Raw genomic sequence first — 26,201 nt, 5'->3', positions numbered from 1 at the left:
AGGGGGTAAACTAGGCTCTTATTGGGATTAGTCCGGTTTTCTCACGATGTTTTCCTTCACCGAAAAGCGACTGGTAAATATCAAATGATATTTCGTACATAAGTTCCGAAAAACTCATTGGTACGAGCCGGAATTGCAATTCGCACGCTCCAGCGATTTTTTTGAAGTATGTATAGCACAAAAAAAATATTTAGAAATGTAACATTTAAGGTAGGTAATTAAAATACGGTATAAACATTATTGGAGAAGACTTGGAGGATGTGTCATAGGGATCTACATTCGATGCGTGAAAAACAAGTTCTTTTGTCTAATTATAATCCATCGGCAATCACGCGAGCGCATAAAACGAAAATCATTTTTTTTTTCACTCCCTAAAACTCCCTTAACCTAATAACAGTAAAACAAAAAATAAAATATAGAGGGTTACCAACCAGCCAAAGAATTATAAGTAGATATGTGCACTTATCCCAACGCACCTCACGTTCTACTCTGCACGGGGTTCATTGCCGCTCCTACCGCCGTAAGTAACTATCAACACCTACATTATCAAGGCTACGATCGAAGATAATCGCTTCAGCACTGAAATAATACCGGTGGAATACCGGTATAATATTTTTTATTTTAATTGTATTATTTTAATAGTGAAACAAAAGGGGTACATTAGCCAACACTGTTTCCATATATTTTCAAATTTTATTTTGTCCGCCTTAATTAAATTTTGCACCCTGCCGGAACTTTATTTATTTAAATTCTCATTTAATTGATTTTGAGCCTTATGAAAAGTCGTATAGAGTAGTAAATAAAATTTTACATCTGACTTAATGACATCTGGTTTTATTCGGTTTAACTTTAGAAAACGCGTATCTCGACAAAGCCATAATGTAGAAAATTGTCAACAACCAAATGAATTATTAGAATTTAAATACGTCACGTGTGACATGAACAGACAAGGAAAGCAAGATTAAATGTATTGTTTCTCTTTCTTCTTTCAATGGAACGCTTTTCCTAAAAGGAGGCCACTAAACTCAAAACGCTATCTTAAAAAAAACTTGATGGGTCAGTGACCTGTCCCAGTAAAGTGAGGTAGTGTGCGTGAAGTGCGCTTGTGTGTGAAATGGGGTAAATTGACAGAATCTGAAAATTTACCCACCTCTACCGTCACCTTAAGATTTTCACACAAAAATAGAAAAAAAACAATAAATTTTTGGGGTTCCCCATACTTAGAACTGAACCTCAAAAATTTTTTTTTCATCAGACCCATACGTGTTGAGCATCTATGGATAGGTCTTCAAAAATGATATTGAGGTTTCTAATATCATTTTTTTCTAAACTGAATAGTTTGCGCGAGAGACACTTCCAAAGTGGTAAAATGTGTGTCCCCCCCCCCCCTGTAACTTCTAAAATAAAACTAAAAAGAAATATATTATGTACATTACCATGTAAAATTCCACCGAAAATTGGTTTGAACGAGATCTAGTAAGTAGTTTTTTTTTAATACGTCATAAATCGCCTAAATACGGAACCCTTCATGGGCGAGTCCGACTCGCACTTGGCCGCTTTTTTTTTATGATATAGGAGGCATAAGAGCAGGCGGATCACCTGGTGGTAAGCGATTATCGCCGCCCATGGACACTCGCAACACCAGAGGGGTTGTAAGCGCGTTGCCGGCCTTATATCACTTCCGGTCCCAAATTAACACTTTCGGTGCCGGAGGCCCCGTTTTCAACACAAAATGAACACACAAACACATCGTGTTCTTGGCAGAGAATGTGTTAAGGACTATGAATATACATGCAACGTCATAAGATTAGATGAACTAGACTATTATCCAACTCCAATTTTAACCCCCGATGCAAGAGGGGTGTTATACGTTTGACGCCAATGTCTGTCTGTGGCATCGTAGCTCTCAAACGGATGGACCGATTTCGATGCGGTTTTTTATGCGAAAGCGAAATTCCTTGCGGTGTTTCTTAGGTATGATTGATAAAAATCGATCCAGCAGTTTGAAGATCTTTTCCAAAATGATGTAAGGCATTTTTTGGCATAATTGGGTAGGGGTTTTTTTATTTTTTTATTTAATTGTTATGAATAACACCGTAGTCCGAATGGCCCATGTGAGATGTAACAGTTAACGAATGAAGTCGTACCATAGACTAGGACCCCTCTAGACGGAGTTTAGAGCAATTATTTCATGAAACCGATGCTGCCAAAAATACTGGGGTGCGGGGGACGAGGTGAGCGAGTCCCGTGCCGTGATTGGTCCGTTCAAAGACACGGACGTCACACAAAGACACTGACTCGAAAATGGAGTAAAATTACCGTATATTTGTGGCAGAGGGAGTAGCGCTACTATGCTCAGTCTGGAGGATGTCTTGTATGTGAGTCGTACAAACAGCAGCAGTCCTAACTGTACATCGGTGAGCCTTATTACCAGAGATCGGACAAATTTGCGACATTGCTCGCAATAATGTGGACAAGACTCCGAAATTGATTAAATAATTAATCATTTAATTATTTTTTACTTGAGATTTAATTTTGTTCCCGCGTCAATAAATAGCACTTAAATATATTATTGATATAAAAAAATGAGTACCTACAGAAAATTTGGAAAACATACTGATTAATTTCTTTAATAAATTTACATTATAAGAAATCTTTGTGTTTTTTATTGATTAGGAATCAAAATTAAACCTCAGGTAAGAAATTAATTAAATGATTAATTATTTAATCAATTTTGGAGTCATGTCCACATTATTGCGAGCAATGTCGCAAATTTGTCCGATCTCTGTTTATTACAAAAGGCATAAGGTCCACCGATGTGCAGTTAACAGTGCGATGGTACCTGATGCATTTCCTGCGAGGCCCTCTTAGTAGAGATCCTCCTGAACAACGAGCATCGTCGTCTGGGCCGGGGCCGCGGCGGTGCCGACGCGCGCCGCCCGCCACCGATTCGTCGTCTCCCTCCCGCCTGCGTACAGTACCGTCTTTACCATAAGGGCACACGGGGCCCGTGCCCAGGGCCCCCATCCTCAGGGAGCCCCCGAGGACGGACAGTAACAGTATATTTTATTACCCATAATAAACACAGGATCATAGTAAAAAAATATTAGTTTAATTAGCTTTCTTTACTTTCCAAAAGGGCCCCAAATTCTTATGTGCCCAGGGGCCCGAGCATAGTTTAAGACGGCCCTGCCTGCGTATACCGTACTCTTTACTCCCAAGTTCTCCAAGGTATTTCAACTCAAGCAGTTAAAGGAAATTGAATCTTCTACAGAGTAGTTACATTTCATATTTGATTAACAGTGCAAATAGTCGCGAGCAGGCGTGGTGTGGCGATGAATCGTTACGCACTATCGTATGTTGACGTATTTCAAACTTATTTATTTTATATTAAAGTAAATAAATTTCAAACTGAAGAAATAGTCCACAAATATCTTTACAAAATAACGTTCCAAAATATATTTACAGGACATTATTAGAGTCGTATCGTTAGCCCACTTCAAAAAACTTAACCTCCCAATTAAATAATAATCACCTATTTATAGTACACCTAGGGAGGTGAATTCGTGAATGCTTCAGATCGCAGGTGTATGCCATAAATATGCGATCTGGGGCTTTACGAATTACCGCCCGTGGTTTGTCTAAAGTTTTACGTCTTGCGATTATCTCCTCGCGTAGCGGGGAGAAAATCCCACTTACGGGCCTAGGGTGACGTAAATATATTAACCCGGGTCACTCAGGTTTATAAAGTCGATGATTGCTCGACATGTTCAAGCGATATATTTAATAATCACCTCATAATTTTTACAAGATGCAAACCAATGAATTCCACCATTATCCAATTATTAATCCATCGACATTGAAACGAATAAGTCGATTATACTCTGACAAAAAAGAGTAGAAATTAAAAAGTGACAACACTGCGTTGTCGTCCCGTTTTTCTTAGATTGATTTGAAAAGGACGACACTACAGTATTCCCACTTTTTAATTTCTATTTTTTTGCCAGAATATAATTCAAGACGGTTATTATGAATTTTGATATATTAAATATGACAAGCCAAGAACCTTTTCCATGGAAATGACGAAGAGTGCCAAAATTCCCAATATGCCGAAGTGAAGTTTACCTGTATGGTGGTCTGGTCAAGCGGCGTGGCGCGCAGCGTGGCGTGCGGCGCCGCCAGGAGTAACCTGAGAACCTGCGTACAGACACAATCGTTTAGATCAGCGGTCGGCAACCTGCGGCCTGTGAACCTGTCACTTGCGGCCCGCGAGCCTCCCTGGCTATTTTGTATGTAATATTGACAAACGACAATGTCTGATAAAGTCATAAATATTAACAAAGTGCGGCCCGCGTCAACTTCGTTAACTACCTATGTGGCCCTTGGCTGCTAAGGGGTTGTGCACAAATCAGGCGAGGTGTTTTCGGCTACTTTTTGACCCCTCCCTCCCCCTTCGTGATATTTGGTGAGGTTTTTGGTTAACCCCCCTCCCCCCCCATAACCTCACGTGTATTTTTTTTTTTAATTTTTACATTCGACCTAATTTTAAGTTACGCGCTCCAAAATTTCGTAAAATAAGATAATAGCGAGCTATTTTGAAGTGCGGAGTTAGATTTATGTTTAACGAAACCTAGAAAAACTATCTAATCATGATGTGGTAGGTATTTTTTCTTAGTTTCGTTCATTGTAGAAAAATACACGTGAGGTCTCCTTATACCCCCCCTCCCCCAACGTGATCTGTCGTGATTTTTTCGTGACTCCTCCCTCCCCTATCGAACCTCGCGTGATTTGTGTACAAGCCCTAAAAGGTTGCCGATCGCTGGTTTAGATGATGAATACGTATTTTTAAAATCACCTCGAAAGGATGAGAGAAGATCGGGCAGTCAAAAGAGATGGCACCGACCTGCGTCAACACACTGCCAAGGCCGCACTGGCAGGGTCGCCATGTGGCGTGGGACGTAAAGACACACTATCTCTATATACTTACTAGGGTATATGTATTTTGTTTTGTTTGTTTGTTTTGTCGTAATTATAATACTAACGTAACGTACAAAAGTAATTTTAAACACCTCGCCCGCTTAGCAACTTCTGCTGCTGACTGTACATGTGAGAGGGTGTGCGTGGCGTATATGGTGCACGTGAAGAGATGGCACCAACCTGCGTTTACACGCTACCAATCTCTATATACTGATGCACTCATATACTCATGCCAGGGTATATACAGGGTGGCGCATTTAGATCGGTCAGTATGGGAAAATCTGAAACTATAAGACATACGACGATCTCTTCTTAGGAACCATGTCATCGATTTTAGTAACAAGAAAAACTACATTCATACATTTAAATCTTTTTTATGTAAAATGTGTTGAAAAAAATGGTGGCCATTTCGAAAACATACTAAAATAAATTAAAGGATATGAAAACAATGCATTTTATTCATTTCAGACATCATGTTTCATAGTAACATTTACTGCTTAAGACCTACACAATCGATATCTAAATAGAAATAATTTTGGATTTTTTTTTTTCAAAACGTCTGGGTTCGATTCCCGAGCTGAGTACACATTTTTTTTAAATGTATGAATGCAGTTTTTCTTGTTACTAAAATCGATGACATGGTTCCTAAGAAGAGATCGTCGTATGTCTTATAGTTTCAGATTTTCCCATACTGACCGATCTGAATGCGCCACCCTGTATATGGTACATGTGAGTGTGCGTGGCGCAGTGACCGACCTGCGTGTGCAGCAGGCCCTGCACGGACTCGCCGTTGAGCTGCGTGATGAGGTCCCCGGCGCGGAGCCCCGCGGCCCACGCGGCGCCCTGCTCGCTGACGGCCGACACCAGGTGGTGCATGGTGTAGTAGTCCGTGTCGCCGTAGTACACGCGCACCGTGTGGATCGTGAACCCGAAGCCGCGGGGGCCGCGACGGACCACGATCGGCGGTTTCGATGACTGGATCAGCCTGTGACACGAAAAAAGTCAGTCAAATACACAATTTTTTTTTTATTAAAAATGGGCTTACTCATGGCCACAGACTAGCCGGGGCGAAGACGTGGCCTACGATGGAGCGAGTCTGCCCAGAAGGTGCCTGTTCACCCTTGATTTGAAGGTTGCCGGGTTATATGAGCTTGGAAATATAGACGCCGGCAAGGAATTCCATTCCTTGGCAGTGCGCATAAGGAAAGAGGAAGCAAAGCGCTTCGTGCGGATTCGTGGAATATCTACCAAGTAAGGATGGAAACCGGCCGTGCGTCTAAAAGTCCGATGGTAGAATGGGGACGGTGGAATAAGCTCGTGTAGCTCTTGAGCACACTCCCCGAAGTGCAATCTGTAGAACACCGACAGACTGGCGACTTTCCGCCGATGGGCCAAAGACTGAAGCTTACCCGTTAGCTTCTTGTCACCAATTATTCAATTGATGGTCTCATCGGAAGATCAGCGCTGGAAGTCGCTGGTAACATGCCGAGATGAGGTCATTTCGTGACGCTTTATTCTCACTATGTTCTTTTTATGTGGAATGAACTGTCGCCTGCGGTATTTCCGGACCGATACGACCTTCAAACCTTCAAGAAAAGAGCGTACTCCCATCTTAAAGGCCGGCAACGCGCTTGCAACCCTTCTGGTGTTGCGGGTGTCCATGGGCGGCGGTAATCGCTTACCATCAGGTGATCCGTCTGCTCGTTTGCCTCCTATATCATAAAAAAAACTATGTTCTTTTTATGTATATCTATTGTCTGTGTGTTTACGAATAAAACACATTCTATTCTATTCCACAAATTATCAGCTATCAGATTTTTCGACAAGCACGACCCCTACAAAGACCAAGGTTTATAACGAAAGCAATAAGTTTAAATATTGGCAGGGTCGCCATGTGAAAATTTCATTAGCCTAGCCTAGTATCCTTGTGGCAAATTAATCCCAACAATTCAGGTGGGTTAAACCCAATGGTCACATTCGTTGTCCGCCGAAATTCGAAAAATCATGGTGTAAAATGACTATGAGTTGAACCAAGATAACTCTGCAACGATTTTGACAACACTGGCTGTGCAAGTGTTATTTAAACGTCATAATTTCATAGAAGTTTGACGATTAAAATAACACTTGCACAGTCTGGGCTATCAAAATCGCTGCAGACTTATCTTGGTCTAACGCTACCACAATACTTATTATTAGTTAACTCTAAGTGCACTTTTAGTTTGTTATTATTGTAACTTCAATTTCATTTCAACTTTGAAATCTATTTAGTTTAGTACTACTTATATAAGTTATATGGTTAATATATATTCTAATTAAGGAAACTGTAGGTCTATAAGTCTGATAACCCTTCATTGTAATAATGTATTACTATAAGAGACTGTTTGTTTCTAAATAAAGAAAAAAAAAAATACTCACGAGTGGTTATGATGTGCGAACGGCGAAGGCGGGTCGCGACACGGCGAGGAGTCTCGAGAGGAGTTGGTGCTTGACGTGTTGCCAGCGCAGGGCGAGCCTGCGCCGCCATGCGTGCCGGTGTCTTCCGCTGTTAACACGAAGGGAATATAGAAATAGTATTTTTCTCAAAAATGGACGGCAAAGTCGACGTTGCCGGTTAAAAAATAGGTCGCGAAGTGCGTAGTTTATGGTCATTCAAAAAATTAAAAAGTTAAAAACATTGCAGTCTCGATTTCAGGACTGCAATGTTGCATACAAATTCCATTATTTAACGAGTTCCAAACTTTTTAAAACTTTAAATGGCCATATCAAATGAAGGCATAGGTCCCTTAAACAGCCAAACAGATGATCAGCTTTAAGCCTATAACAGACTATCGCACCGCATCGCGACGTTGGAGCGTCGCACCCATAAGTGAGAGCGTGAAACAGATTATCTCTTTCTCGCTCTCACTTATGGGTGCGACGCTCCAAGGTCGCGGTGCGGTGCGATAGTCTGTTACAGGCTTAATGTTGGTACCGCGACTATTTAGGTGTCTCAAATAGGTTGGCGTATTTTGAGCAGAAAAATACATGTTTTTTTTTAAAGGCGGCAAGCAAATCTTTGTAATGGTACTACTTTTTTATGTGAAAATTAGAACGTTGCTTCCGTAAAATATTTCTATTTCTTGCACCATTTTTGAGAAAAGCACTATATATGACTCGGTTGGAAGGCTACTTGCTGGCTTCGGATTCAATTAAACGGACTCCCAAGGTCGTCCGTTTAAAACGAATCCTCAGCCAGCAAGTAGCTACTTCCGAACCTCGACAATAATGTACTATTATGCAACCGTTGTTTAAGAGAGGTCAAAAAAGGCGAGTGGCGTGAGTAACAATTTGAGGCGAAGCCGAAAATTGTTACTAAAGACGCCACGAGTATTTTTTGACTCAGTTAAACAACGTTGCATACAATACTTTTTCTACGACCAAGCACTTACTTTGAAATAAAATTGTAAATTTAACAAATATTTTTAAATCAAGAAGTATCAAATGGAGGGTACGGGCGGGAAAATAATGAATGATTGAATGAAATTAAAAAAAAAAACATGTCTATGGTTCACTTATTTGTCAGAGATGACATTTAAAATAAGGTTGGCAACACTGTATTTCATTCAATATTTTTTAAGTGGTCATTACACGAAGTATCGTAAAATCGCCAAAAAGATACTGCGTGTATGCACAAATTCTTTTTTGGGGAATAGACTAAAGACTTGTCTCTACGGGAGTAGAAAAATATTTAAATGTAGAGGGAAGTGACGCCAAGATCCACCGAGGGTCGAGTAAGTTTCGATAAGTCAGTTGGTCAGAGCCGGTGGACAGATATTCAGAGAGATTGCAATTTCGTTTTTCCTACAATACTAATTTTTCCATTTTTCTCATCTTCCTCGCGTAATCCTGGCGTTTCTGCTACGGCTCATGGGAGCATGGGGTCCGTTTGGCAACTAATCCCAGGAATTGGCGTGGCATTCGTTTTTACGAATGCGGCTGCCATCTGACCTTCCAACCCAGAGGGTAAACTAGGCCCTTATTGGGATTAGTCCGGTTTCCTCACGATGTTTTCCTTCACCGAAAAGCGACTGGTAAATATCAAATGATATTTCGTACATAAGTTCCGAAAAACTCATTGGTACGAACCGGAATTTTTCCGTTTTTCTATAAATTAATAGTACATTACTGCAGACGCCGGGACAGAAGGGCTTGCCGGGTGAGTAGGTATAGACGGCCGACCGTAGGGAGGCCGGATAGTGATACGAAGTCGGCAAGACCTTTTCACGGCTAGGCATGTATAGTGCTTTTCTCAAACATATGCAATGAAATAAAAAAAATCACCACTCAAAAACACAAATTATAAATATCAACCACAAATAGCTACACGACAAAAGTTTTTTAATTTTCCTTCCAATCCCGCCATAATGTTTTTTTTTTTTACGGAAGTCGTCCGTATTTCGCGTGTGTAGTGTTCGAATAGACCCTATTAGGGCCATTATACACAACCTGATAATAAGAATCTCAATTTCAATAAATAAAATAAAGGCAGAGGATTTTAAATATTGTCTATGGTCTCTGGTGACTGACGTATAGACAAGATTTTAAATTTATTCATCAACACATTGAATCATACAGATTCGTATTCTTAATATCAGTACGTTCGTGTATAACAGGCGTTAACACGGATATTTTGGTCCCATAACCATTCATTCACCAATAAATAAAAAAAAATAAAAAAAATCGGCTGTTTAGCCTGTTCATGGACACAGACCCAGACCCCATGTTTACATTAGAATTTAAAAAAAAATTACTTCCCGGCCTAGGCCTTCAATTTCGTATGAATTTCCTTTACAGTTCTCTGGAGTTGCTCCGCCCTAAACGTGATACTTCGAAGCCTGATATAACGCCCGGAGCGACGACATTTCATTGCATGTTTGAGAAAAAATGATTTAGATAGCCGAAAGCTTACCTGGATGTATAACCAGGGAGAGTCCGGAGGTGGAGGCCGAGCGTCGCATCGCCTTCGGTGCGACGAGCGCCATCGGTTTCGTCTTTTCCGGACGATCAGGCTTGTCCACGCTCTTCGCCTCTTTTTTCGGCGCGTCAGATCTGGAGGAAGGCATATTGATAAATTCTTGGAGGATACAACTAAACGGAGTAGCCATTAACAGGCTTTCCCCTCTGTCGAAAATAGGCGGCCAACGGTCATACACAATGTATGGACTGACGTTTATCTGACATGGCTATTTTTACGTTACGCATACATTTGACGTTCCCCTCCCCCGCAAAAATCGGCAGACTGTTTTGTACAGAAAATTACAGACATGGCGTCTCCGTTTGATTATATCCTCCAAGGATAAATTAATTAATGAAAGAAATTCATTTCGGAGCCAATTTTGAACCACAAGTAAACGTAAGTGAATGAGTGACTTTATGCTTGAAATGTTCTAGTTATAGTATTCTCAATTGTTATTTTTAGCACCTTGTACGAGTTGTACGGCATTGCCTATTAGGTTATCTGTCATACCCGTAGGCCAGATGGCGCTGGCAGCCACCGCAAGTGGATGCGTTCAGTTTTAGGAGGCCGTGCCGTACAGCTGCGTTCGTGGCCCACAAATGGACTCGCCAGAAGACCAGCGCTGATTCTCGGGTCAGCATTATGCTGAGGCGAGCCCATTTCGTGACATATGTAATTATGTAGGTTTTTATACTTTATAATGTTACTTTTGTATGTACACTGTACACTAAGTTTATCACGAAAAAAAAAACAACGGGTTGCACTCCGGGAGTGCCGCCAGAAGTGAAAACTCAATGACTAGTGCAAAATGTCTGCAGCACTATGTATAATTGAGGTTAACGCCATCTAGCGTTATTTCGTCGCATTACTTGAAACCCCTAAGCACATCACTGTTAGTACTCGAGTTATATTAATACCACTTAAGAGGGAAACTCACTAGATGGCATTTAAATCAATAAAGAAAAACTCATTGACATTGTAAGTTTTTCGATCAGGTCACGTGACCGTAAGACGTCTGTCGCGAGTTTAACATTTTTTCCCCACCTCAAAAAGTGCACAGCGCCGCTAAATAAGTTTTCACTTCAAAAATAAATGATGTATGAGGGTAGTTGTGTTGTGTGTGTAGTGAAACTAGTGAGAGTAGTGACTCACGCTCGGGCGGGCTGCGCGGGGTGGGGGCGCAGCGCGGGGCGGCGGCGCGCGGCGGGCGACACGTCGTCCGAATCCGTCTGCGAGGACTCCGCCGTCGACCCCGACCCGCCGGGGATTATCATCTGACACATATTATCACTTACTCAACTAAGTGTAAGGCCTGAGTGGACGCTCGAAGCGGAGCGTTCGGCGGGGCGTGCAGCGTGGCGTCGAGCTCCCAAGTGATTTGAGCAGCGTGCACTAAGGCCGCTCCTATACGCTTGCATTTGTTTAACATGCACGCCGCACGCCCCGCCCCGCTGCATGCCCAACTCGAGCCTCCACTCAGGCCTTACACTAATACATGAGCGTTTTCCAAAAAAAGTGTACATTTCATTCATGTCTTCAAAATATTGACTTCTTGGGCTCATTTTACTCAGAATCATTTGTACATTCACGCCTCATACATAAAAAAATGTGTCCAAAAATTTCTTTCCTGATCGTCACATTCTTGTATGATTTTTTTTTATTTGTATGAACGTGACGCACTGGAAAAAAAAATTTTCATACAAAATTTTGGGACAATGTACAAATGATTCTGAGTAAAATGAGCCCAAGAAGTCAATATTTTGAAGACATGAATGAAATGTACACTTTTTTTGGAAAACGCTCACATTCAATTACATAATAGATACTGTTTGCGCCCTTTTGGCGCTATTTAAATAAAACAAATGTTAAATTAAATTACCATTTTTAATGGTATTCAATGAGTACAATATATAAGGTTCTTTGTCTAGGACACGCGCGATGGGTACGGTGGTTAGAATGCAAGAGAGTGTGCTTGCGGCGCGCTGCCTGGAGATGCGTTGCATAGGCGAAACTCTGGCGCCAGCATCGCGCTTTCTGGTTGGCCGCTGACCTCGCCGTGCATGTTGGCATCCTGGAGATGCAGGGCTGCGTTCTAACACATCATTGGTTGGCTCGAAGGTGGCGGTGCTGCCAACAGCGCTAACATACTCCGGGACGCTGAAAGCCGAGGGTCTTTCAGGACTCTCTCTGTTGTACAGGCAGCGGACATATTCGGTTGAGTGCTCGCTTGACTATCCCTCTAGCGGTATTGATGTCAGCTACGCGCGGCACGCCATCCTTTCCGTTATATAGTTTGACGACTCTGCCCATGCGCCATAGCAAAGGCGGCAAGCCTTCCTCCTTAATGAGTACGAGCTCTCCGAGCTGTAGATCGCGTTGCCTCTCGCGCCACTTGTAGCGTTGTTGCAGTAGGGACACGAACTCGGTCGACCAGCGTTTCCAGAAGTGTTGCCGCAGCTGTTCTAGCCTCAGGAAGCGGTCCAGGCGGTTCGGGTTCCGGTCTTGCAGTGGCGGAGCCGGCAGCGACGTGAGCGGCCTAAAAATGAGAAAGTGCCCGGGAGTAAGGGGGTAAAAGTCATTAGGGGAGGAGGAGAGTGGGCAGAGAGGCCTACTGTTCAAAATTGCCTCCACTTGGCTAAAAAGAGACGAAAGTTCCTCAAAGGTAAGGTGTGTATTGCCCAAAACTCGTTTGAGGTGAAATTTGGCGCTTTTAATGCCGGCCTCCGCGTAGCCATTAAAGTTAGGAGCATAAGCTGGCGCAAATTTAAATTTTATACCTTGACCAGCTGCAAAATCAGATATATCGTTTTCATATAACTTAAAAAAATCATTTATCTCTTTGGCTGCAGCTACAAAGTTTCTACCATTATCACAAAACAGCTCCGCAGGTCTGCCGCGCCTGGCGATAAATCTGCGGAGTGCCAGCACAAATGCATCTTTAGACAGGTCGCTAACAGCTTCTAAATGAACACATTTATATCTTAAGCATATAAATAGACACAGATAACATTTAGTGATTTTACATCCACGTCCACGGCGATCTGTTATTAAATAAGGACCTGCAAAGTCAACAGCTGTTGACGTGAATGGAAAATCAGCATTTATGCGCTGCGCTGGTAAATTGCCCATTATATTTTTTAAAGTTTGGCCAGCGATTCTTTTACAAGTGACACAATTGTGGGCCGTGCTCCTTGCGACGTTTCTGCCCCCGACTGGCCATATCAAGTCCCGTACTGAGCATAGCAATAGCTGTGGTCCTGCATGTAAGAGACGTATGTGTTCATGTGTAAAAATGAGTTTGGTTAGTGTGTGTTTAGCACGTAATAACATGGGATGCTTCTGTTCGTAACTACAATCTGAAGCATCTAGCCTTCCCCCGACTCTCAAGAGACCTTGTGAGTCCAAAAATGGGTTCAGAGTTATAATGTGTGATCTAGGACTCAACCTATGACCTTTGCGCATCGTTTCAAGTTCAGAAGCAAATGACTGCTGTTGTGCAATTTTAACTAAAGTATGCAAAGAGTCTGTAAGCTCTTGTGGCGATAGCGAGCCAGTTAATTTAGGCAGGCTGGGCTTACAGTTATTTATGAAACGGCGCACATAAGCCATAGTATGTTGTAGCCTTTTATATTTAGAAAATCTATTAAAATCAATGACAGATGGTCCATCGTCTGTGCTTGTAAGCATAGACATTACTTTGATTTCTGGCAAGACCTCCGGCTCGACAGAATTTAGCTCTGGCCATTCATTTTCAGGCTTTAATAGAAACTCGGGGCCCTTCCACCACAGAGCGTTTCCAGAGACATGCTGTGGATCAACACCACGCGTTGCAAGATCACTTGGATTTTCTTTTGTAGGTACATGTCTCCAGGTGGCTCCGGGAGTGAGACTGGCTATAGCGGCTACTCTGTTTGCTACAAAAGTTTTAAGTTTGGATCTGTCTGTCTTTAGCCAAGCCAGGCAGCAGCTAGAGTCAGTCCAGAATATTGTGCGAGAGACAGGACGTCTCCAGGCTCCTACTACGGCTGCATATGTTTGTGCTGCTAACAAGCACCCAGCTAATTCTAATCGTGGTATAGTTGTGCGCCGGATTGGAGCTATTCTGTCTTTCGCACACAGCAGGTGGACTTGTTGTTCACCCGAGTCAGAAATAGTTTTTACATAAATGCAGGCTGCATATGCAGTCTCTGCAGCGTCAGAAAAGCAATGTAGTTCTATTGTGGAGGGCGCCTCGCACAATACATATCTAGGTATACTGAGTCCTTTAATGTGATGCAATTTTTTTATAAATCGCGACCAGATTCGCTGTATTTCAGGCGAAACTGGCTCGTCCCAAGATTTGCCTTCTTTCCACAAAGTTTGTATTAATATCTTAGGTTTGACTGTGCACAGGCTTAAAAGACCTAAGGGATCAAATACTTGGAACGTTTTAGACAAAATTGTTCGTTTTGTAATTGTTTCATCAGAGTGATCATTTTTAATTGAAAAGTTTAATATATCTTGGCTGGGTTGCCACCCCAGTCCAAGTGTTTGACAAGCTTGACTCAAAGCTAGATGATCATCTTGATTAATGAAATCTGACTTTAGTAACGCGTTTGAATTCGAACGGTATTTACGCAAATTGAAACAACCAGAGGCTAAAGACTGTGAGACGCCGGCCTGTATATGAAGCAGCTCTGATTCAGAGTCTGCGCCTGTTAATAAGTCATCACAGTAAAAATCATTTTGTATAATGGTCCTAACCAAAGGATCCTTGCTCTCAGCCCCTAACTGCCACAAACAGCGAGCCGCTAGCCAGCTCGCCGACGCAAAGCCATACGTTACTGTATTTAAAGTGAGAGAGCGTATAGGTAGGTGCTCGTCTTCGCGCCATAGAATCACTTGTAGGTTTCTGTCCATTTCATTCATTAAAATTTGCCTGTATTGTTTTTCTATGTCACCCGAGAGCACATACCTGTACTGACGGAATCTAAGCAATATTTCAAACAGTGAGTTTTGGATATTTGGTCCTACCAACTGGATATCATTGATAGAATAACCAGAGGAGGTTGGGCAACTAGCGTTGAACACAGTTCTTAAGCGAGTAGATTCACTCTCCTTCATCACAGGGTGATGAGGGAGGTGGTTGGCTGTATAACATTGCTTAGACTCCGACAGATGCCCTAAATCCCTATATTCATTTATGAAATCAACATACATTGATTTAAGCTCAGGCTGTTTACTAAAACGCTTTTCTAAGTTAAATAAGCGCTTTTTAGCTATGTTGAATGTGTTGCCTAGGCAGTCTGGTGTATCTTTTAAAGGTAAACGCACTACAAACCTGCCGTCAGATTGGCGATAGGTATTTTCAACAAAGTGTTTTTCTATGGGGTGAGAGTCGAACTCACTCCCATTTTTGATGGAGTCCGCCTCTGACGGCAGCTCCTCTGTCTCCCAAAACTTTGTCATTTGGGCCGACAGATCAGCTAAGCAAAGATGGCTACGTGTGGTTACCGAATTTACATGTGTAGTGGCTCCCTCTACCGGGCCAGCTACTAGCCACCCAAGTTTAGATGGGATTAGGAAGGTGCGCTTGCTCGTTGGCATTGTTTTTGCAGCACCTGTTACAATTGACCAAAACATTTCCACTCCCAACAGCATATCAATTTGGGATGGCACATTAAAGGTTGGGTCTGCAAGCTGCATAGTAGCAGGTAAATTAAGTTGACTAACGTCAACATATTTTAGTGGGAAGCGATCAGTTATTTGGTCTAAAACTAGAAAGTCAAGATTGGCATTGAAATCGCTTAATTTAGATTTAATATGAGCTGCACAACGTACAGGCTTATAGGTCAGAGGCGTATTTCCTATTCCTGTAACATTTGAGGCAGTTAGAGGCTGAAGATCAAGTTGCAAGCGTTGTCTTAATGCTTCAGTAAGATAATTAGACTGTGAGCAGCTATCTAACAGACACTTCACAGTTTCTTTTTTATTGTTGAAAGGGTTAACTATTTCAATTAGAGCAGTTGAGAGCAATGCTTCGCTATTGGTAAGCAAAGTATTAGCAGTGAAGGTGTGATGCACCTCTGCACTGTCAGAAGTTAGCATAGTGGAGGCGCAGGCTACATTAACCCTAGCACTATCGGTAGACTGAACTGTCTGTTCCATGTTAGCTCCACTATTAGAAGTGTTAGTTGGTGAGGTGTGTAGGTATGTATTGTGTCGTCTCTTACATACGCGACAGCCGTTTAACTTGCAAGCGCGGGTCTCGTGGTCCGGTCGGAGGCAGACATGGCACAGCTTCAGGGTGGACGCCCGCGCCCAGCGCTCGTCGACTGACATTTTTCTAAAGACTGGGCAGTCGTACACCCTGTGATCGCCATGGCACACGACGCACGGCCGACCCTTGTTGTCACTTTGTTTCTCTGAAATCATGAAGGTTTTTATGTTTTTATCATGTTTAAATGAAGTTTTATTAGCCACAGGCTCTGGCTTGTGGTTAGCTTGTTTGTCCCGCTTTGAGCGGTATAGGTTTTCTAAAATATCTGCACGATTCTTTAAAAATTCCCTAAAATCTTCAAGTGTGGGCCACTCCTTAAGAGTGTTTCTATGCTCTTCCCATTTTGAATTAGTATTAGTGTCCAATTTAGCCGCTAACAAATGTACTAACATTGTATCCCAGTGCTCCGTTGGTTGCCCCAATGTTTTAAGGGCACGGAGGTTTTTAGTAACATGGTCGCTTAAAAATCTTAATGATTTATCAGATTCTCGCTGTATGGGCTCTAAATTAAATAAAGCATTTAAGTGGTTAGTAATCAGTTGCCTTTTGTTACTGAACCTGTCACATAAAAGTTTCCAGGCTTCAGTGTAGTTGGCAGCGGAAACTTCTAAATTTGCTATGACTCTCGAAGCCTCTCCCTCAAGATAGGAACTCAGATAATGAAACTTATGGATAGGCTTAATGTGTTCATTATTATGAATTAAAGATTCATAAAGGTCTTTGAATTCCATCCATTTATAATAAGATCCGTCAAATTTAGAGATTTTAATTTGAGGGAGCTTGAAGCCGAGATGCTCCGAGTGACAGCCTCCTGAAGAACAGGTTTTAACAGAAGTCTCCGGTGACATTTTTTGAGCCTGAGAGCGTTCAAGTATACTCTGAGCTGTAGCTATAGCAGTGTTAATATGAGTCTCATTAGTGTCCCGTTCTAAAAGTTCACTGTCAAGATTGTCAGAGTTAGCTACTTCTATCGAAGTTTGCAGCTCGTCAAGGCGCGTGGATAACTCTATAACTTTATTTAATCTTAAGGTCAGCTCGTTGAATTTAACACCGGTTAGCACTTCATCCTCTGTAATTGTTTTTAAGTAGCCACGGAATTTAGAAACCTGGCCCTTTATGGAGCCACGTTTAACACGTAGTTCTGCCAAAAGAGCTTCCCTTTTTGCTGCTTCAGTCATGTTGAATTATGTTTTTAGCTGAGCTAGCAAGTCTTAACAACAAAATTTTAATTTAAATGCGAGTTTAAAGTTATCCACGTAAGAAAATAAAAATTGGCAAAACAGCTTACGCCCCTTAGTGACTTCAACAGCTACGCAGAGGTGCCCTTGGTGTGTCGCAGCAGCTTGCGGCTTCACACTGGACAACTTGCCACGTGGTGATAGATGTGGGCGTGGCACGATGTATTCGTGGCACGCGGCACGCACTTCGACAGGTTGCCCACTGAAATTGTGCAAACGAATATGTGCATATGCGAACACAAACCAAGATGCAAGCAGCGGTGAAGTTAAAAAGAATCTGATTAGGTCAGCGTAGGTACTCGGAATACAATTAAGAAAGTCAAATTTTAAGAGAACACACGTTTGGGCCTTTAAGTGCAAATGAATTAAGCGTGAATGCGTGATTAAAAAGGTTTCGTCACGAAATAAAAAAAGGCTCATGCAATTTCACTGGTTTTTAGAAAAGTACGTCTTTAAATTTTAAATGGAATGAATAATAGCACTTCACTATAGTTTAAATGAAATTAAGAAAGCCCCGATAGGCATTTAAGCAGAAATAAAGTTTAACAGATGCTTAACACTGTTAACAGTAGGTATATGCCAACGTGGCAGAAAGCGAGCCCGCACACGATTATCACACTTTGAAGAACTATTCTGAAAGTAAAACACAAATGAAGGCAATAATTACACAATAAGCACTCTTTTAAGGTTAGGTTGTAAGGGAATTCAATGGTATTTGAGTTTAAAGTAAGTTGTCAAGTGAGGTTAAGTAAAGGTCAAAGTCAATGTAGGTACTAAATTATTATTGGGAATGTTGAATTTACGTTACAATTTACGCAAAGAAATTTAAGTTGAGTTTTAATTACCAAAAGGATTTTAAGTTTAAAGTTAAGGCAAAAGGTATTTAAGGTAAGAATGGCAAAGGTAAGGTAAGTGGTTAGGTGGTAAGGGGTAAGGTAAAAAACGGGTTATGTTGGGCACCCCTCACGGCACTTTCCTCGATTCGCCAGCCGCCACGCGCTGCCGCCTTGTTGCTATGCGCCGACGCTCCTCGTAGTTTTGAACCGGACCCAGTCGCCGCTGCCTTCCCTCTTGTGTCTTCGGGTTTATCTTGAGCTGGCGGCGATGGCACGCGGTGTTGTTGGTTGGTAGCTTGCGTCGACGCCGGCTCCAGGCCCACAGCGTCCCAAGATGGCGGCCTTTGCTCAGGCACTGTAAAAAGGCTCAAAATATTCCGCGCGTGTCCTGTCACGGTCGCCAATTTATGTTTGCGCCCTTTTGGCGCTATTTAAATAAAACAAATGTTAAATTAAATTACCATTTTTAATGGTATTCAATGAGTACAATATATAAGGTTCTTTGTCTAGGACACGCGCGATGGGTACGGTGGTTAGAATGCAAGAGAGTGTGCTTGCGGCGCGCTGCCTGGAGATGCGTTGCATAGGCGAAACTCTGGCGCCAGCATCGCGCTTTCTGGTTGGCCGCTGACCTCGCCGTGCATGTTGGCATCCTGGAGATGCAGGGCTGCGTTCTAACACATCATTGGTTGGCTCGAAGGTGGCGGTGCTGCCAACAGCGCTAACAGATACTATTAGAAGTATTAGAACAAATTAATCGATATTAAACTTTCGTGAGACATATTTTAAACTGTTTAGACGGCAACGGTTTCACTCACTTGAATTTTTAGTCGCTATTGTCGAGCCTGAAGAAGGACACCCGAAGGGCCCGAAACATGTCGCCAATAGCGACTAAAAATTCAAGTGAGTGAAACCGTTGCCGTTTCTTTTAGAGTACCCCGGCGTTGTGAGCGAGCTTGTAGAAAAAAACCCCTCTTTCATATCCCCCGTAGTCGTACTTCATATGCAAAACACGGTTTCATTAGGAGAGCGTGCAGGCTTTATGATGAAAAGTTTCAAAATGTAGATATTTTTCATGAAACACTATCTAATTTCAAACGATTATCTTTACAATGTATTCAACAGGCATTATAATTGTTAACTTTCAAGTTTTCTGGCACTGTTCATTAATACACCGTTTAAGTATGTTTGATTTATATAGATAATTCATAATTCTTATGTATTTTCATATTTTAATGTTCAGGTTTATATAATCCAATTAAGGAAACTGTAAGTCTACTACATTACTAAATGCTATTGTATCCAATGTAGCAATACGAGACTGTTTGTTTCTAAATAAATAAAATAAAATAAAATTAAACAGAACAAATCAAATAATTTTCAGAAAATATTTTTTTTTTGTTTTTATATCAAGTAGAAAGTGTACATATATCACTACATAGTATAAAACAAAGTCGCTTCCCGCTGTCTGTCTTGCTTAGATCTTTAAAACAACGGATTTTGATGCGGACGCAATAGACGTCTATAAATGTGAGTTAATGTGTTCAAAACGCGAAAGATTTAAAGATTATTCTATTTATATTATTCACTTACCGGGCACCTCGGATGGTGATGTAAGGGAGCGGTGGGAGTGCTCGGCGGTCCAGCGCTGTCGGGTGTGCCCGGCCAGCTGTCCGTACTCTGTGGAACAACAATACACTGTTAAAACACTTACGAAACACGACTGGTTCCTGGGTAAATTTTACTAGAGACAAAGGAATTTGAGTAATCCAAGAACGCCACAACAATACGTTAATCGCAAAGAAAAGGCGGCAAAGAGTCCCGCCGCCGCTAAGTCCTCTGTATCCGCTTGTTATTAGCCGGTGTATAGACACTACTCACCCTAGAGTCATGCGACACCGCCGACGTGTGCCGCCGCCATTGTGGCGAGGTTGAAGAGAAGGCGGCAAACAGCCCCGCCTCCGCTGTCGCTTCCGCTACCTCATCCGCCTATAGCCTGTGTATAGACACCACTCACCCTAGAGTCATGCGACACCGCCGACGTGTGCCGCCGCCATTGCGGCGAGGTTGAAGAGAAGGCGGCAAACAGCCCCGCCTCCGCTGTCGCTTCCGCTACCTCATCCGCCTATAGCCTGTGTATAGACACCACTCACCCTAGAGTCATGCGACACCGCCGACGTGTGCCGCCGCCATTGCGGCGAGGTTGAAGAGAAGGCGGCAAACAGCCCCGCCTCCGCTGTCGCTTCCGCTACCTCATCCGCCTATAGCCTGTGTATAGACACCACTCACCCTAGAGTCATGCGACACCGCCGACGTGTGCCGCCGCCATTGCGGCGAGGTTGAAGAGAAGGCGGCAAACAGCCCCGCCTCCGCTGTCGCTTCCGCTACCTCATCCGCCTATAGCCTGTGTATAGACACCACTCACCCTAGAGTCATGCGACACCGCCGACGTGTGCCGCCGCCATTGCGGCGAGGTTGAAGAGAAGGCGGCAAACAGCCCCGCCTCCGCTGTCGCTTCCGCTGCCTAGTCCACCTATAGCCTGTGTATAGACACTACTCACCCTAGAGTCATGCGACACCGCCGACGTGTGTATGCGGCGAGGTTGAAGAGAAGGCGGCAAAGAGTCCCGCCTCCTCGCCCGCCTCCTCGCCCGCCTCCGCTATCGCTTCCGCTACCTCATCCGCCTATAGCCTGTGTATAGACACTACTCACCCTAGAGTCATGCGACACCGCCGACGTGTGCCGCCGCCATTGCGGCGAGGTTGAAGAGAAGGCGGCAAAGAGTCCCGCTTCCTCGCCCGCCTCCGCTGGCGCTTCCGCTGCCTCGTCTGTATCCGCTTCACTGTGGTTGTAGCGGTCGCAGCGGCCTGCACAACACACAACCATTGTTACATAGACATACAAACATAACATCGCCCACACTCTTAACTGCCCATCAGTGGACTTATGCCTTTTGTAATAAGGTCCACCGATGGACAGTTAAGAGTGTTGCTGTTTGTACACAAGTACAGGGAAACTTTGGTAAAGCATCTATAGAAACACTTTCGTCTGGCATCTGGAGGAAAACCACTTGAATTTGATAAAAATAAAGTTACAAAAAAGTGTGTTTATTTCGTGAATGACATATTTTGGAGTGCTAGGCACAGTCCTTTCAAAATTACGTTGCTATACATACAGCCAGTCAATGCGTAATCTATGATAGTTTACATAGTTTTTAACAGGCGGTCGATCGTAATATCCGCCATATCATGAAATTCCTAGGCATATCGTAAAACATAAAAATAATTTTCTAGTTTTCTAAGTCGGCCGCGAGGCTCCTATTGCTGGACACTTTGCCCTTCAGGCATCTGAAGGTACCTAACGAACCTATCACCTATCTATTGGTATATTGTGACTACCGTCCAAACATTACACAGGAACTTTACGATCGGCCGCCGACATATACACATAAACTACAGCTCTGCTTGGAATTACACAACAAATTATAACTAAAGTACAAATTCAAACTTACTGTCAAAATAACTGGTGTCCTCGTCGTTTTCCAGCTGAGGAATGAACTCTGCTTTCCGCCGCAGAAGGTTGTTCCAGTCCAGACCGTAGAAGTATACGTGCTCCTGTTCAATTAAACACATTGTAATTAAGTTAGTTGGAAGAAATCCATTGTACGGAACGGCTACTACAATTATTAATGGTGATATTAGAATAGGAATTTTATCGTCAATACATAATGTAATAATATTAATTTTATTGTAGATAGTGCTAGATAGCGATGACGGCGAACAACGTGAAATGCAGCGTGGGTGTGGCCTGGGGGGCGTAGGGGGGGGGGGGGGGGGTGTGGATTCTCGGCGGGCGAATAACGGACCGCGTCGAGGGAGAAGGAATAGGTATAGTTTGTAGCTTTCTAGTAGACCCCGAAGGCTTATCCTATTGTCTATTGTTCAGTAAAACCGCACGTGCTACTTACCTGCAAAAAAGGGTCCTAATTATTCTATTTGGCACCTGAGCGAGTCCGACGCTCAAAAAACCAGTGTAGGTGCGCTCTCCGATAACGCGCCTTTGTTACGCATCTCGATGACACATTTTAGACTGGTTCTGTAGCGTTCGACTCGCCGGCACTCAGTAACCGAAGTACCGATTTTTTATGCAGGTGGTTGTGGCACGTAGGACGAGCGGTTTTTCTTAACAATAGACAATAGGATTAGCCTTCGGGGTCTATTAGAAAGCTACAAACTATAACGTACACCGTCTCGCTCTTATGCTCGCCTGGTAGGTTCGGTTCACGTTCAACTCAACTTAACACTACTAGTGCTGTAACTAAATATATTTTTTGAAATCTAGCGAAAACCCGCATAGGGATCTTGCGAGTTGCAGGGTCTGACATCATGTGCCCCAAATCAAAAACTCATGCCTATAAGTAGTTGCCGCGTCGAAGGATGAGCCAACTTGATGCCGAAATCGGAAACTTAAATTTAAGATTTAGATAAAATATAAAAAGTCAAGAAGGTTCGAGTTACCTTGACTTGATGCGTCCCGCCGGTTCCGAGTCGGTCCCTCGGGTTTCGCGCGAGTAACTCAGTGATAATGGCTCTCGCCTCCACCGCTATAGGAAAGTCTTCTTCTGACGGCCACTCGATATCATCTGTTAACAATACATTAAATTAATTAATTCGCTAGTAACTGGCCACCGGCCAATAACTGGCCACCCTAAACTAAAAATGAATTCTATTCACCTATGAACAGAATTCATTTTAGTATAAGGTTTCAATAACTGGCCAGCCTTCAATAACTAGCCACCTTATACTAAAATGAATTCTGTTTATAGGTGAATATAATTCATTTTTAGTTTAGGGTTGCCAGTTACTAACAGGTGGCCAGTTACTGGCGGATTACCCTAATTCACCGAGCGAGGGCGAAGCTCGAGAGAAGCGTCTCCGTAACACCTTGGGCAAAAATGATTTCGTATGTCTGGCCGGCTGTTCTGTTATATTTTCGTGATATTTTGTGATGTTCAATAAATATATGGATTTCTTGATCGACTCGGCTGTCGATTTTTTTTTTATGGCGTAGCCACACTTATAAGTATATTCAGTTTTAAGAAGACAGCCTCGCGAGGTCTACAGCTCACAGAATCAGTGCTTAATCGGAATGAACCTTGTCGGAATGCACGAAGGTTGATATTGGGCTGCAGCCGCGCGCGTCAGTTGACGTCTATGGCGGTCAAAGGGTAAAATTGTGTGTGGAGAAATTTTTTTTTTTATATTATAAATGGGCTTACTCGTGGCCACAGACTAGCCGAATATAAGTAAAATCGTGGAACACGGCACAGATTCAAATCCATCCAACATTTCTTCGGTCTCAATGACGGTGCAGCCCTACCGAACCCGTCTACCTCCACCCTGCACTAGCGCCATGTTTTTGTTGTTTCTCATTTCTGTTTTTTTACAATTTACATTTGATAATTAAACGTTTTGTCATTTAAATATTTGTAAATTTTTTGCACATTTAGAAATGTAGCATTTAAATGATAAAAATAACTGGTAAAACATAAACAAAAAACAAAAATAGCCGGTATATTTGGAATGATAAAATGCGATTAACAATATAAGTAACTGGACGACCGGTCTGGCCTAGTGGGTAGTGACCCTGCCTGTGAAGCCGCGGTCCTGGGTTCGAATCCCAGTAAGGGCATTTATTTGTGCGATGAGCACAGATATTTTTTCCTGAGTCATGGTTGTTTTCTATGTATTTAAGTATTTGTATATTATATATATCGTTGTCTGAGTACCCACAACACAAGCCTAGAGCTTACCGTGGGGCTTAATCAATTTGTGTAAAATGTCCTCAAAAAAAAAAAAAAAAAGGTAACCAACTTACCATTAACAGTGTGAGCAAACAATTCTTCAGGCGTGTCTCCGAAGAAGGGTACGCAGCCGACCAGGAACTCGTACAGGATGATACCCATCGACCACCAGTCCACTGGCTTACCGTAGCCCTAAGGACAGACAATAAAAATATATATAGTTTGTCAAGCAAAGTATGTCAGTAGCAATGTACAACAAAGTGAAGTAGGGCATCACTCAAAGAGCAGTATTGCGCTAAGAAAAGCAGCAATGTACATCGAACCAAAACATGTACTTATCATAACCTCAAATTTTACAAATATTTACGATCAACGAGCATAATTGTACATTGTAGGCACCTTGACTTTGCTAAGTTCATGGACAATCTTATTTAATATATTGGTATTTAATGGTGCTTGCAGAAATTCCTCTTGAAATAGCAACGATTCAGAATGTAAACAAACATGATGGCTGTCATTCACGAGCCACATTCCACAGAAAACACAGATGACACGCGATTTTGGAATTATTCGAAAACAGTGTTGCTAACTCGCTATTTTTCAAATTTGCAGCTTTTTACTACTGACAAGATTCGCTTGGCTAAGTATATTTAAGTATATTCCATGTGCATAAGGACCCTTCTCTGGTGGAAAGCGATCTTAATGTTCTATAAACTTTACTGTCATATACTAAAGAAAAAGTGAAAAAGCCGGTATTCGGATTCGCAACCGCATTCAGCTTAAAAAACACAAATCAAAAGATTTGTTCCCAAAATTGTATTGGCAGCACCATCTCTATAGATGTCATATATGTACTAACCTGTCTGAGTATGACCTCAGGGGCGATATACTCCGGGGTCCCGCAAACTTGCTTGTCAGAAAACTGACGCGCTTCCCTGTCCGCGTATTCTTCATACAGGTTCGTGGCCACTGTAAACGAGTCATGATGTCAAAAATGGTGGTCACATCAAAAACGGCATCAGTTACGGCTCATCATCTTCCTCGCATTGTCCCGGCATTTTGCCACGGCTCATGGGAGCCTGGGGTCCGCTTGGCAACTAATCCCAGTAATTGGCGTGGGCACTAGTTTTACGAAAGCGACTGCCATCTGACCTTCCAACCCAGAGGGTAAACTATTGCAATATTGCCCGTATTGGGATTAGTCCGGTTTCCTCACGATGTTTTCCTTCACCGAAAAGCGACTGGTAAATATCAAATGATATTTCGTACATAAGTTCCGAAAAACTCATTGGTACGAGCCGGGGTTCGAACCCGCGACCTCCGGATTGCAAGTCGCACGCTCTTACCGCTAGGCCACCAGCGCTTCTTACGGCTATAGCACAAAATTTTGACAGTTCCGAACAACTCACAGGCCGATACCGTCCGGCGGACTATTAATCAGTGGGCCCCTTTAAATCCCGCGTACTGATTTTTGTACTGTATATATTTCACAATCTATTTTGAACTTAAGTAGGAGAGGGAGTTGGAAGGGGCAGACCTCGGCGGACTTTCTCTGATCAGATCGGAGAAATCCTGAAGAAAGGCCAGGTCAGGAGCACCCTAAACCGGCGAGCGTGTATGAGGAATGTTATGAAAGTAACGGAAGCGAAAGAGGTATGTCAGGATCGTAGCAAGTGGACATCCGTGGTCTCTGCCTACCTCTCCAGGAAATAGGCGTGATTATATATATGTATGTATGTATTTTGAACTTTTATTGTGAAACTAATGGTTCCAAATTGGGAAACAACACAATAAGTTTCTGGGTCTCAGGAGGATAGTGCGCGGCGCGTCATTGTGAACCTTGTCTGAATGCACGAAGGTTGATATTGGGCTGTAGCCGCGAGCATCAGTTGACATATTTGGCGAAGGGTTAAATTAAATTATTAAATATATGCAAAGAGAATAGATAATATCGAGGGGTCCTGTCATAGTACATTTTGTAGTCACAGTAAACTTACTGCCATCTATCGACACACGACTAAAACTCAAAATGAAAACGTATAACGTATGAACTTATACCTTACCTTACCTTACTTATGATATTTTTATATA

The 26,201-nt window shown here is 42.7% G+C and overlaps 1 protein-coding gene across 1 annotated transcript in view; it reads right to left on the bottom strand.

The window, feature by feature from the left end:
• LOC134658397 (microtubule-associated serine/threonine-protein kinase 3) overlaps positions 1 to 26,201 on the bottom strand; it is a 119,830-nt gene that overhangs the window by 25,881 nt on the left and 67,748 nt on the right. Inside the window, exons 17-28 of the mRNA XM_063514080.1 lie at positions 24,970 to 25,079; positions 24,185 to 24,302; positions 22,825 to 22,949; positions 21,819 to 21,921; positions 21,020 to 21,174; positions 19,900 to 19,986; positions 11,126 to 11,247; positions 9,926 to 10,065; positions 7,393 to 7,519; positions 5,734 to 5,962; positions 4,126 to 4,197; positions 2,843 to 2,968 (exon numbers count right to left, since the gene is read on the bottom strand). Coding sequence (XP_063370150.1) covers positions 2,843 to 2,968; positions 4,126 to 4,197; positions 5,734 to 5,962; positions 7,393 to 7,519; positions 9,926 to 10,065; positions 11,126 to 11,247; positions 19,900 to 19,986; positions 21,020 to 21,174; positions 21,819 to 21,921; positions 22,825 to 22,949; positions 24,185 to 24,302; positions 24,970 to 25,079 — 1,514 coding nt within the window. The remainder of the gene's footprint in view (positions 1 to 2,842; positions 2,969 to 4,125; positions 4,198 to 5,733; positions 5,963 to 7,392; positions 7,520 to 9,925; positions 10,066 to 11,125; positions 11,248 to 19,899; positions 19,987 to 21,019; positions 21,175 to 21,818; positions 21,922 to 22,824; positions 22,950 to 24,184; positions 24,303 to 24,969; positions 25,080 to 26,201) is intronic.

This window comes from Cydia amplana, chromosome 22 (assembly GCF_948474715.1).
Source record: "Cydia amplana chromosome 22, ilCydAmpl1.1, whole genome shotgun sequence".
Classification (NCBI taxonomy): Eukaryota; Metazoa; Arthropoda; class Insecta; order Lepidoptera; family Tortricidae; genus Cydia; species Cydia amplana.
Note: the sequence above shows the minus strand (reverse complement) of the source record. Positions and strands in the feature narration are given on the sequence as shown.